Source organism: Homarus americanus, unplaced genomic scaffold (assembly GCF_018991925.1).
Source record: "Homarus americanus isolate GMGI-L3 unplaced genomic scaffold, GMGI_Hamer_2.0 scaffold1565, whole genome shotgun sequence".
NCBI classification, from domain to species: Eukaryota; Metazoa; Arthropoda; class Malacostraca; order Decapoda; family Nephropidae; genus Homarus; species Homarus americanus.
In genome coordinates this window covers 2176-16695 of record NW_024728651.1, presented here as the reverse complement: position 1 = coordinate 16695, position 14520 = coordinate 2176, and the positions used below count along the sequence as shown (strand labels likewise).

Below are 14520 nucleotides of genomic sequence, written 5' to 3'. Positions count from 1 at the left end.
TAATAATAATAACAATAATAATAAAAATAATAATAATAATAATAATAATAATAATAATAATAATAATAATAATAATAATAATAACACTAAGAAAAACAACAACAATAACAAGAAAATAACAACAACAAAAGCTTACCACTGAGGACGGGGTACACACGGCAACATAAACAAACGTCAAGAGGACCCCTGTCAACACCGACCGGGTATATATATCTTAACATTGTCACACCTCCTTGACCTCTCCTCGTAAATACAGATCACATTACCACAAACCTCATCAAGTGTTTGTGTCAGTGCTTCAGTAGTTACGGATATGGAGCACTCAGTCAAGTCAGTTCAAGCAGGTGTGTGTGTGTGTGTGTGTGACTGGCTTTGAAGTGTAATGTATCTGGTATGTCCGTGAGTCAAGTGGTGATGGCTTGGCTTGGCTTGGTTCATAGGTGTTTATTTATTAGGCTGTGGTTAATCGTGTGTGTTAGGAGGGGTGTTAAAAAGGAGAGAGAGAGAGAGAGAGAGAGGTTGTTTCTACGATACTGTTCTCGAGTCACCTGAAGATTAGACACCCTCTACTGTGTACCGCCTAACCTAATACCCGACAACCGACAGCCAACACATTCGACAACACCCGACAACAACCCGACACCCGAGACTAATACCTAGTACTCGACACCTCAACAACCACAGTCTGTCATCCTGGTGACGTGAGACACACACACACACACACACACACACACACACACACTATACCCGGAACAAGAGGCATGGTGGTGGTGTATGGTGGTGTATGGTGGTGGTGATGGTGGTAGTGATGGTGATATTGGTAGTGATGGCGGTGATCACATCTCTCACTGTCACTCACTCTCACACATCTCTCACTGCCACTCACTCTCACACATCTCTCACTGTCACTCACTCTCACACATCTCTCACTGTCACTCACTCTCACACATCTCTCACTGTCACTCACTCTCACACATCTCTCACTGTCACTCACTCTCACACATCTCTCACTGTCACTCACTCTCACACATCTCTCACTGTCACTCACAACTATCTCACATACCTCAAGAGGTTAGGTTAGGTTAGGTTAGGGTGCTTAATCATCAGGTAAAGACGAAAGCTAAGGTACTCCGTTGTTTCCATCTTCCCGTGTGATTTTATCAAGATATATATATATATATGTATATATATATATATATATATATATATATATATATATATATATATATATATATATATATATATATATATATATATATATATATATATATATATATATATATATATATATATATATATATATGCATGCTGATAACCACAAGGAAAGAAGAAAACTCGAAGTTCCCAAGCGCTTTCGTGTAATTCACATCTTCAGGGGTGAGGACAGACTAAGGAGAAGCACATAACAAGGTATATATATGTATACAGAGGAGGGTGAGATCAAGTCCACAATGGTCAGGTATTAGGAAATGACCCTACTAATCTTCAAAAAGCACCGCAGCAGTCGGTAGTCAGGTCATTTGAGTAATGGTATGTACAAACTGGATAATTTCGTAATTAAGATGATTTGTAACCAGTGCATGTACTGTAGTTATACGTATTCCATTTAATTTTATGGTTTTCTTATTAAGTAGATAAATCTCTTTAATGAATACAGCATCACATAACTGTTGCAATGCCAGACACTATCATAAGGTAAATAGATGAATTAGCTGGTGTGATTTAAATGCATATTATTATTTAATTACTGAAATGTAATGTACTGTACTTTGCTTTTAGATCCGAAGCCTCCACCTAGGACAGATGTTGGCTCTAAAGGCCTGAAAATTAACCTGGAGACAAACTATTTTCCAATCAGTGTTAAAAATAAGTTTGCAGAACTGGTTCATTATGATGTCTCTCTAAAAAAACACAACAAAGATGCAAATCTTCCACGAAAAACGAAAATGTAAGTATTATGCATTGCTTTTGGTTTAGTTTTACCACTCCCATGAGTTTTGTAGTACTGTACTGTAATTGTGTTCTCATTTAGCATTAAACAGCAGAAAGGTTTGAAAGAGCAAATATAAAAAAGTTGACCCTCTTTTATACTGTATATCTCAGATGAGTCTGATCAGTGTTAGTTAGAGGAGGATGATCTGTATTAATGGGGTATTTTCCTGATTGAATACGGTACACCTTTGCCGTTCACCATTTTTTTTTGCAACCCCCTACGTCCTTGTGTAAGGTGAAGCGCAGAAGTGTTTACAGCGCCCAACGGGGAAGCGTGCTAAGTTCGCGCTTGCCTTTATGTCTCGTGAGTTAAGGGCGTAGAAGCCTGAAGAGTCGATGGTTTATGTCTAAGCAAGTTATTGGAAGCTCCAACAACTTTTCCTGAATACGAATTCGCAACTTTCGATTTACGGCAGGTACCTACTTTGCTGCTAGGTGAACGGGGACCAAGGGAGGCTGGGAAGTGTGTCTGAACATCTTTCCACCGGCCTGGGAATCGAACCTGCGACATCTCGCTTGCGAGGCAAGAGCGGTACCGCTCTACCCACCTGCACCCCTAATTTAACGAGTTTGTGATTCGTGATTTCGACGATTCGCGGTAAGCAGATGGTGGCTATCTTGCAAGCCTTTTCCGCAGCACAACAAGTTAACCCATGCAGCATCTTGTGTTATATTCTCAAAACTTTAGTGTTTCTGTGTGAAATGGCCCCTAAAAGACTGCCTAGCGTCAATGCTAGTGGAGTGAAATGTAAAAGGCAGAAGTCAGTGATGACCCTGACAAAGAAAATTTTACTATTAGATAACTTAAAAGAGGGGATAAGTGCTGCCGTGGCTGGTCAGTTGTTTGGTATAGGTACAGTAAGTCCTCGTATAACGCTGTGCCGCTTAACGAAAATTGAGGTTTTAAACCGTTTTGAGAGGGAGGAGGAGCCACCCGCCGGGTCTCAGTGAATTGCTACCCTCCTCCTCCTCTCCCAACATACTCCTCCCCTCCCACCATCTGCGTCCACCGCAAACTTGCTCTACCACCTCCGCCCATCGGTGAGTACCAACGGAGAGTCCCTCAACACGTGATGATGAGGAAGACTTCAACTTCTTGTGGGTTGCGATTATTGTGTCGGTGCTGCTGATGAGTCTCCTCGTTGTATGTCTCGGCTTCTGCCTCAAGAAGCGACAACAGGCTGGAGCAAAAAACCGCTTCTCTCTCCAGCAGAACACCAACGAGACGTCCGTAAAATACCACTCATCAGCAGGTTCTTCCTCGTGCTCCATCCATATGGGTAACACGAGTGGAGGACTTCCAAGGTCGTGTAATCCGCCTTCACGTCCTTCTTTGCCTCCTCCCTGTGTGCCACCGCCTCTTTCCACATCCCAAGGGAAGCCCCAACTCCAGCTGCCACCAGGGGTTACGGAAGGAGGCGTGCAGCATAAGGACGTTAAACGGGGCGTGACAGATGAAAATGATTATTGCAACGCTTTCTTTGATCTAGATGCGGGGAATCAACTTGAGAAAGAAAAGGAGGAAGGGATGAAAAAAACGAGAGAATGGGAGAAGGAAGAGGGTGAGGGAAACTTATTCAATTATAAGTCTGACAACTCCTTATGTAAACGATTCAATGAAAATGAGGAAATATGATCAGAGAATAACTGAGAAGATAAAAAAGAAAACTAGAAAGGTTTGAGTGTGTGGAAGGTCTAGGCCCAGGGCAACAACTTGTGACCATTCATGTAATACTAAGTCGAGTGTCCTTACCTGGAGCTGGCGGATGCTCGCCCCACAAGGGGTCACAGCTCGAGGCTGAAGAAGCCGCAGGTCCAGAAAACTGTGAGGGCAAACTTTTTCGGAGTGAGAATTGTGAACTCTTGGAACAATCTGTCAGAAAGTGTTGTGACGGCACCGGGTGTGAGCTCTTTTAAGACCAGACTTAACCAACACTGGAGCAGGTTCAAGTACATTCAGGAGCCGGTGCATGCCCAGTACTTGCCAACAGTGCATAACAGAAACGTGACCCATCGCTTAAGCGGCTAATGAGCCGATCAGTGGTGAAGAGGATAAAGCAATACAAACTTAGTAGCTGTATATGCATGCACTATTTTCTATAGAAATGGCAGTGATTTTCTGTATATGTAATGTATTTCATGGGGCAAAGGGAGGCTCAGGAATGTAACTCCCGCATTTTATCTATTTCTTATGTGGAAAATTGATAAGCTTAACATTGTTTTGTATAACGTCGTGTTTTCAGGAACGTAATCCCGACATTAAGCGAGGACTTACTGTATACAGTAGTGCACTTAAGTAGTATAAGTTGCTATTAGCGGTTTTGCCTATTCGTGCCCTTTCTTGTAACCTATTTCTCCCTAATGGCAAGGGTTTACTGTACTGTACTGTACTGTACTGCATATTACCCTCTATAAATTATTTGTTTGTCATCTGAACATCACCTTAAATATTATTCATTCTTTTGTATTTTTTTAAGGGAGATATTTGAAAAAATGAAGATGATATATGAAAAGGATTTCAAGAATTACCCACTTGCTTATGACTCAGAAAGGAATGCATACAGTGTGGGTGTCATCCCTGCTCTTCAAACTCCTGATTGCCAGAGTACTTATGAGGCGAGTATTTATTAAATATGTAGAAATGTGATTTTGAAATATCTAATGATATAATGTGTGTTGCTAGCAATCGGTTTGAGTAAAGATTCTTTGAAGAGAGGTTAAAACATTGAGCTTTCATGCCAGAAGATCACACGGTCTCAATATTTTTCCTTCTCCAATTGTTCAGAAATTTATTACAGTTATAGGCTCTGTACATGCATGATGAATCCAAAATTGCATTTCAGTAAGTTGTGACCTAAACTGCTATATAGTATGTAAATACACAGTAGGTTATGAAGGTGTGCATGCTGGAAAAGTCTTTGGTACAAGGAATACTTAAGTGTCACAATAATGCAGCTCACAGCCTGGGGGACTGAGATGCGTACCAACACTGTGGCGCTATCCTTCCCAACATTTCTGGGGACGTAAATTTTTTTCACATTCTTTATGAATGATTGTGTGTGCATGTAATAGTATGAAAAAAATTATTTACCCGAAAAGGCAAATTGAAAAATAACTCACGCAGCTCATGGCTTGACTGTGATCCCAACACTGAACCCCCACCTACTTCCACGATCCACACCAAATCTGGGGACATTTTTTTTATTTACACTATGATTTTGACTATCTGCTATTGATTTCTTTTATTTATCTAGTTTTTCACGTTCTGTATGAAATTTTAATCATTATAACAGCAGGATATAAAACATAATGTACAGTAAAAACACCATAATTCTTACCCCCGTGGTGAGTCTGTGTCGAAAGCAGCTGCTTCTCGCCCTGTGGCACATCATTCCTCTCTACCTGCCTCTGATATGAAGCCAGTAATAAGAGCTCCCATCCATCCGCTCGAGTTGGCAATGCAGGTAGGATGCTGTGAGCAAACAACCTCGACGATATCCACCCTGCTTTGGATGCCTGGGGACATTAGGGACCATTGCACCACTGGGAGACTGCGTTGGCCTACTTCTGCATTGGCCACACACGACGGACTCATGGTTTTTTTAATGGAGAGGGTGCCCCCGTCCCATTGACTGTTCAACACCTCCTGGTGGAGTGCCCCAGCCTCGGAGATCTTTCGTCGGAAGCATCTCTCCCAGTGCCAGGGGGAAGATGAGTCTTACGATCTGTCTTTGGTGCTGGGGGAGGGAGTGAGTAGCATGGGAGGGGACGTCCTTTCCTTCCTGGAGGAAGCTGGTGTTCTGCACAAGCTTTGAGTTTCATCTATTAACGTTTAAATGTTTTTTACAAAAGTTTTATGCTACTGTTTATTATTTATGTTTCTTACCTTGCAATGCTTGATATTAGTCTTAAGCTTTTATTTTAAATTCAACAACATATTACCCACGCTGTTGCTTTGCAAGGGATGAAATTACCACAAACAATCAAACAAGTGTATCCCTCATATTCAAAATCGCTCATAATTCGTAATGTTTTGCTATTAAAATTGTTTGTGACAGTTCTTGAGTTTTAATAATATCTAAACTCTGTAATTTTCCATATATGTCCAAAATTTTATGAACACACCCAGGCACAGAGGCTTTGTCATTCTAATTTATCTGTTGTTTGGTTTTTCACCAAAGATTGACCTTGAGGAATCAGATGGCAAGAGGACACAATACAAAATTTCACTAATGGTGAGACATCGTGCCAACCTCCAGGAACTTACGGAGGCACTTAACTGCTCTGCTCGTGAACAGAAGACACTTCCATTAAACATATTTCAGGTTAATATAAGTTACCTAGTTTTTATATATTTTTTCAGGGGTGGATCCAGGGGGGGGTCCTGGGGGTCTGGACCCCCCTTTTCATCAGAAAATTTGAATACTTATTCTTTAACACAGTACTGTACTCAGGCATTTTTGTATAGTAAAATGTAATTACTTGTACTATTGACCTCAGAATATTTCCTAATATCAAGTGAACATGGTTTCAAAATGGCTTCAAAATGCCCATGACATTGGTCAGATTTAAAAAACAAAATCGGTGGGGGGGGGGGGGGCTTACATTATCCCCAAAAAACCCTCCAGCCGGGTGAGCTTGCTGTGTTCGCCATGTTCCCCCCACACAAAACTGGATCCGCCCTTATTTTTTTTTTTTTGCCTAATCTACATGGTTAGATTTTGACAGACCCTACAAATTTGTAAATATTAACAATAATAAATCAGTGGCATCTATGTAGAAAATGGGTTATGATCCATGGTCCCAAAATGGTATACTGAAATTCATTTTAATAAAAAAAAGACCTTTTTCAGGTGAAATATGTTGAGTGCAATGAAAACTTAATTATCAGGGATCTAATAATATTTATGCAGTTTGACCAAGGGTAGCTGACAAAAGCAATCAAAAGGTTATTTTGAGTAGGGACCATTTCTAATGTGTTCAGATTTTTTCTGTCTCACACTACTGACAGGTGTCTGTGTCATTGTCAGTATCTTCCAATGATGGAAAAAGAAAAAATGCCTATATTATTGTTTTTCGTTTATATAACAAAGCACAAGATAAAAGTTACCCAAAACACTAGCTACTCAATATAAGGACAAGTCCCTGACCTGTTGGTAAAATATTAGGACGTGTGTAGTGAACCTTGTTTGGTTGAGCCATGAGATCCAAAGTAGATTAGGGTAAGGCTTCTGAAATATACACGACAGGAAAAAATGTGTATCAGTCATATGTATTTATGAAAATACATATGGGTATTAATGGAAAATATGTAGTGAGGACAGCATATACAGTACAGTACAGTAAAACTGATATGTATAACACATTACAAGAAACTTTCAAGATAAATTTTTGATGGAGATGGATGTCACTGGCCCAGTAATGGTATACTGTATATGAATCCTGATATACAGTATATAATTTTAACAATTTGGGTTAATTTAGATATTAACTTTATCTTGTTTGTTTTCTTGAGTATTTTACAGATGGTTGAAGTAATGTTTCGTCATTATCGGGCCATTAAGTATGAATTGGTTGGTCGTCGTAACTTCTACTCGGCAGGAGGAGAGTTTGGAACGCCATATCCAATTGGATGTGGCAAGGAAGGTGTGACTGGTTTTTTTGGGTCGATGAGGCCTGCATCTTGGAAGGATGGATCTCTCTTACTGAATATTGATGGTATGATTGTACGAGTATATACATGTTTGTCTTGTAATGTGCCAGTCTTGTTGATATATAGCACATTTGCTTGAGATTTAGTTTTGTAATTACTGAATATCATGTATTTCTTTATACAGTAGTCAGAAAATATGAAATTATTGATTGATTATAAAATTTCATTAGCTCTAAATCTACTAAATCGCTTAGTTTGCTTGTTATTAAAACATTTTATCTCTATTTTTAGTTGCACACACAGCATTCTATAAAGAACAACCTCTTCTGAACTTTATTCAAGACTTCATGAATTTTAGGGAAGATGATTTTCATAGACCATTAGAGCCATTTAAACGATCAAAACTTTTGCAAGAACTAAGAAATATTAGGGTAAGTGCAGTCTTATGTATATTAGAAACAAATACGGTGGTCCCTTGGTTAACGAACACAATTCGTTCCAGAGGGTCATTCGTCAACCGAAAATTTCGTTAACCGAATCCATTGTTTCAATGGGATATTGGGTAATTGGTTCCAGCTCACCGAAATGTGCATACAAAGTAAAAAAAAAATGCAGTAAAGTACACTTACTTTGAGGTGTGTATGTAGAAGGTTCCTGGATGATGATGATGGGAATTAGAAGTGGGGGTGGATGAGAAGGGAGAAGAGAAGTAAGTGGGGATGGAGGAGAAATCATCTTTCAGGGACCCATGCTTGATGCAATCATTTCACCAATAAAATTATAAGTTCACTAGGTGTAATTCAAAATTATTTTATTTAAATCAACACTGCACTGCGCTATATATTATCAATGCGTTAACTAAATTTCAGAATGATCAATAATTTCAATGTAAAAATGCAAAAATATTCAAGACACCAACAAAATAGATGTTCACTCCACTGTCAACAAAGCCAAACTGACGCCTAGTGGCTGAGTCAAGCGGCTGATGGGCGCACAAAACACTAGTTCCCTGTACTGCATATATTATCAATATGTTGACTAAATTTTAAAATGACTAATAATTTTAATATAAAAAATGCAAAAATATTAAAGATCACAACTTTCTTGATATTTACTCCACTGGAAACGAATGTAAACATAGAAGAGATTATTGAATTGGCAGACTAGCCCATCAACTGATGCTCACAACAAAACGTGTTGTTCTTAAGGACTTCGTTAATTGAAGATTTGTTCGTTAACCAAATTAAAGATCCTTATGGGCGGTAATTCGTTAACCAAAATTTCGTTAATCGAACCATTTGTTAACCGAGGGACCACAAAATCTTTATAACTCGGCATTTAATATCTCGGAATTTAAACAGTATAATTCGGCATGTGTATGGTCTTGGAATTTATTATAAAATAATTTGGGACATGCTGAGTTATCTAAAATTATCAGGGAAAATTTCGGTATTATTGAGCTTCATAATCAGGTGAATAAATTATAGACACCCTGTATATAAAAGACCGTACAAAGCTGGTAGCTTTTCTTTTTGGAATAAAATTTGTAGAGTTAATGAATGTGGTAAGAGTCATAGAGAACACAGTCCAGCATTTAATGATTTGGAATTACTTGTGCAAGGCTCACTTTCTTATGGAATTAGTTACAACCCAAGAGATTTAGACTCGTGAACCTGAAGCAGTAGAAACTGATGCATTATTCTGTCCAAAAATGCTTTGGATTCATGAGTAAATGTCGGGGTTTGTGTTTCAAGAGGAGAGGTGACAGGACTTTTGTGGGTGATTGTATAATGTTTTAATCATCATCCACATCATCATTAATGTTTTACAACCATTTATTGTGCTTATATAAGTTAGCTGTGATTATCTGTAGGCAACTTAACAAGGTGCATTGTGTCTTCATTCCTCTTTTGTCAGATTAATATCTTTGACATTTCTCACATCCTCTGTTTGTTATTCCTTGTTCTCCTCCCCTCCATATTCAAACTCCTGCATCCCTTGACTCAAATGGTTTCTCCATTCTCTCCACACGCCCAAACCATATAACTCTACCTCTCTGCAAAACCTCACCAATTAAAGTAACTTTTATATTTCAGGTGCAAGTTACACACTCCAATATCCCTCGCACTTACAAGATTATAGATGTTTCAGAACATTCTGCTGAGAAACAAACATTTCCTTTAAAAGATGAGAATACTGGGAACACAGTTTACTGCACCATTGAAAACTACTTCAAGAACCAATATGGAAAAAAAATTAAGTTTCCAAAGTTGAACTGTGTACAAGTGTCTCCTGCTGAAAGGAATGTGTTTATTCCATTTGAGGTATGATTGTAATTGTGGTGTATATATATATATATATATATATATATATATACAGTGGGGTATGCTATAACGAATCTAATTGGTTCTAGAACCTTGTTCGTTATAGGATTAATCCGTTCCAGGCCCCCAAATACAACCACTTAACACTGAAAAATATAATATAAAATTGTAAAAAAGTGCATAAATATGCATATAAACCCCTGAAATAAAGAATATCATTAATATTTGTAATAAAAAACAATAAATTAGAAAAAAAAATTTTTTTAAATAATGTTCGTTGTTGGAGTTTCGTTCGTTATAGCATTCTCAATTTTATAGGTAAAACCGTTCGTTATAGGAATATTCGTAGTAGGATCTGTTCGTTATAGCATACCCCACTGTATATATATATATATATATATATATATATATATATATATATATATATATATATATATATATATATATATATATATATATATATATATATATATATATATATATATATATATATATATATATATATATATATATATATATATATATATATATATATATATATATATATATATATATATGGAAGTTTTCATTTGTTTAACTTCAGGTATAGACTAGAGGTGCCGCGATCTGTCAAAATACATTTACAGGGTGAAACCAGTCCGGCACATTGGGACCTTAAAATTTTGGGCAGATACAGTACCCTGTACAATAAAGCCTCGAATAACGACAGTAATGTGTCCTCCAATAATGCAGTGTAAGGTAAATCATCGTGTTGTGAATCATTGATTACCTTTAAAATACTGTAAAGTAATAAGAGTGAGATACGTTTCAAAGTCTGACCTTTTCATACCTTTTGCGTGACTTTTTACCCTCTTTTCCCCCCAAACAATTAAGTTAATAAAAAATGCAAACTATATTCTTTAAATAATGCAGATTTATATCGTAATTAGGCCCCTTTAAAAAATTTAATAACTTTATCTAGAGACCAAGGTGGGATTCTCTAAGGATGATCTGAGCATTTGATAAATTCTTGGGTTCAAAGTAATATTAAAACTCAATGCCAGAGGGTCAACCAATGCTGATTTATAAGATGCAATTGTTGATCCTTGAAGGCCTTTAACTCTGAACAGAAAATCTAAAAATTCTAACACCACTGTGTCCGACAATGTGATTGGAGTCGCTAACCTGATAAATTGTTGAAAAAGTTTCAAAGCTTTCTCATATTGCATAGAAGTTTGGGGCCTATGACCTGCTATCACTTGGTTAACGATATTGGAATTACCCAACAATCTATTTAAACATCTTTCGAGAAACTGCAAGCGTGAAGTGCCAAGGATATCTCGAACTGAGGGTGCAGTACCTGTTCTATATATCCCTGTTGCAATTGTAGTGGATGCAGGCACCAGTCCAACAGATCGAGACACCATGGTTGTAGGATCCAATATGGTGCAATTAAGAAGGATCTGAGTTTGTGAACCACTTTGGGCAACATTTTGTGAGGCAAAGAGATCTATTTGTGGAGTCCCAAACCTCCTCACTAAACTCTTGAACTTCTATATCTTTAGGGACCATTCTGTTTCTGTTGATACTGGTGTAGTGGATTCCTCCCCTACAAACGCCGTTTGTCGCTGAGTAGCCGACCCTCTTTGAATTACCCAGCCTGCACCTCCAGCGCCGCCTGACGTAGCGGGGGTCAACTATCAACCCACGCCTACCCCCGCCTTATAAGACCTCACCCCGCCGTGACCACCCTCTTTCTACCTACAGCCACCAACAAGCAACACCACCTCCTCAGCTCCAGCCTGGCGGCTCCCGCTCCCGCCGGCGACCATGGCGTCCCTGAAGCTGCGTGCCCTCCTCTGGGCACCCTCACCAACCAGCTCTCTCTACTCAACGCATGTAACCATGCTGCCTACCTAGCACCAAGCTGCATTGTACATCCAATACAATATGTATACAGAGAGCACATCGTGAGTTTCCTTTCTCCAACCCATCATGAGAGTGAACCAATATCTCATAACCCTACACTGGCCTTAGACGGGACAACGCATCTGCCCAATTGTTTTGTACTTCCGGTATGTGAGTTGCTTTGAGGTAAAGTGTTTGCGTTACACAAACTTTGAAAAAAATTTCCGATAGGTTTAGAAGAGGCCAAGATCTGGTTGAGCCTTGATTGAGACAAAACACTGCCTTTCTGTTGTCCATGGCAAACAGAATCGTCATGTTTTTGAAATTTGGGTTTGCCAACAAAAAGAATAGGACTACTGCTAATTTTTTGTTTGTGTTTGTCCCAAAGGGAGTTGCTCCACTTCCCTTGAAGGAACTCTCCATTTGAGGAATGGTATCCCCATCCTATTTAGGATGTGTCTGTACAAATGAAGCTAGACGTCGCATTCTGGATTGAACAAAAATAACGTCGTCAGTTACCCATCTGAAACTGAAAGAAATAGGACCCTGGTTGTTGCTGTAGTAAAATTAACATAAAAAAATATGTACCGGTATGTGTAAATTAATATACAGTAGAAGTAACCACCGATGGTAAAGAAAAAAGTGAAACTGATAGCGGAATGTCAACGTATACGTGCGCACTCAAGGAAACGGCGTAATATATCTTAAGAATATGTACAAAAGATTCATTATTGTTTACCCGCATTAATGATTATGTAATTGATTGAATTAATGTTTATATATGCAAAATGAACAATACAATTCATTAATAATATGTAGAAAATTAAAATACACAAGAGGAGACGAGACGACATTGTTTTCGTTAGTGTTTACACCCTTGATGATGGTTCTACATATGAAACTGAAAAAAATAAGACCCTAGTTGTAGCTGTAGTAAAATTAATGTAAAAAATGAATATGTATGTTTTAAGTAATGGTATTTAATGTTAATGAATGGAACATTAGAAGTACCTTGTGGGGTATGAGATTGTTTGTACAATGCAGCTTGGTGCTGGGAAGGCAGCATGGTTACAAGCGTGATGTAGAGAGAGCTGGTTGGTGAGGGTGCTCACAGGAGGACAGCTTGTGGGTCGCCATGCTCGCCGGCGGGAGTTTAGGACTGCCAGGCATGGAAGAGTGTTGTTATTGGTTGTGTAGGTGAAAGAGAGACCAAACCCAGGCTGTGGTCTAAGAAGGGGGTAGTGTGGCTTAGTAGGTTGGGACCCCTCGCCTGCGGATGGGCGGCGTGCAACATGAACGACCACGAGGCATGTCATTAATTGTGGAATCTGTAATGGCTATGCAGCCACAAACAGCGCTTAGGGAGGAATCTAATTACAAATAATTTCCCTTCCTCTCGGTATGCGGGGAGACTTGTTGTCTGCAGGGTTGCATGGCACATGTGAGGCAGAACGGGCAGTGCATGCCACATGTGAGCCATAACGGCGATGGCGTGGATGAGCCGGCCGCTAGAGACAACTGTCTAGATACACAATATCTGTGGGAGTAGAGAGGGAGAAAAAGGGTGTGTGGAGGCGATGAATGTTGTGCTTCCCTCACGGCAGGTACAGAGTCGTCAGATGCGCCTGCTGGGGTGTGTGTGTCACACAGATGGGCTGTGTCACAAGTGATGAGGCCTATTACAGTTGTCCACGACAGCAGCAGGGGAAGAGGACATTAGAGCAGGGGAGCACTGAGGAGAAAAGAGGTAAACCCAATCAGAATGAAGCCACAGAAGTGCAGGGGGGTACTGCTGTCGGCGCTTGGAGGCAGAACGGGTGTGTTGGTCCTCGTCAGGAGCAGGGGCCGCATCAGGGGCGGCAGGGGTTACTGCTGGGCTGGGGTCGGCGTCTGAGGCAGGACGGGTGTGCTGGGGTCGGTAGGATGTGGTGCTTGGGGCAGGAAGAGGCGCTGGTGTCTGATTAGAGAAACAGTGCTGCTCTAGGGTGTCTAACCTGCGGTGTAGAGACAGTAGTTGTAGAACCGATGAGAGCTGCTTCTGTTTGGATAAGCCAGTCTTCCATGTTGCTTGAAGACTGGGAGCGTGATCAGTTTCTCCTCCATCCTGTGTGAGTGCGAATCTCCGGGAGTCACCATTTGTGGGGTTCAAGATTGTTTGGTTCACACTCAGGATGGAATGGAGAAAGGAAACTCACAATGTGCTCTCTATATACATGTTGTATTGGATGTACAATGCAGCTTGGTGCCGGGAAGGCAGCATGGTTACAAGCGTGATGTAGAGAGAGCTGGTTGGTGAGGATGCTCAGAGGAGGACCAGCTTGTGGGTCGCCATGCTCTCCGGCGGGAGCGAGGACCGCCAGGCAGGCGGAGGAGGAGTGAGGGCTGCCGGGCAGTGGCAGAGGAGGATGAGGTGTTGCTAGCTGGTTGGTGTAGGTAGAAAGAGAGAGGTCACCACGAGGTCAGGTCTTAAATAGCGGGGGTTAGGCGTGGCTTAGTAGTTGACCCCCGCTCCGTGATGTATGGCGGCACTGGTTGACCTAGACCACGAGGCACACACTGTGGAATTCGTGGGGTCGGCTATGTAGCGACAAACAGCGTTTGTAGGGGAGAAATCCACTACAACCTAACCACTAATTGTAAATACAAAAAAAAAAAAGCAAGACT

At 40.1% G+C, this 14520-nt stretch overlaps 1 protein-coding gene across 1 annotated transcript; it reads left to right on the top strand.

Moving 5' to 3' along the window:
• Positions 1-209: 209 nt before the first annotated feature.
• On the top strand, positions 210-11709 carry LOC121866169 (protein argonaute-2-like). The gene is made up of 8 exons (XM_042365771.1): positions 210-344; positions 1780-1948; positions 4470-4608; positions 6174-6317; positions 7518-7710; positions 7937-8076; positions 9742-9969; positions 11514-11709. The coding sequence occupies exons 1-8, from the start codon at positions 314-316 to the stop codon at positions 11532-11534; spliced, it is 1065 nt and encodes a 354-aa protein (XP_042221705.1). The 5' UTR covers positions 210-313; the 3' UTR covers positions 11535-11709.
• The last annotated feature ends 2811 nt before the right edge of the window (positions 11710-14520 follow it).

Excerpts from the sequence above, each read along its gene's own strand:
- LOC121866169 (XM_042365771.1), top strand. The coding sequence starts at position 314 with ATGGAGCACTCAGTCAAGTCAGTTCAAGCAG. Across the intron at positions 4,609-6,173 it reads ATTGCCAGAGTACTTATGAG|ATTGACCTTGAGGAATCAGA; the intron begins GCGAGTATTTAT and ends TTTTCACCAAAG. Across the intron at positions 8,077-9,741 it reads AAGAACTAAGAAATATTAGG|GTGCAAGTTACACACTCCAA; the intron begins GTAAGTGCAGTC and ends TTTATATTTCAG.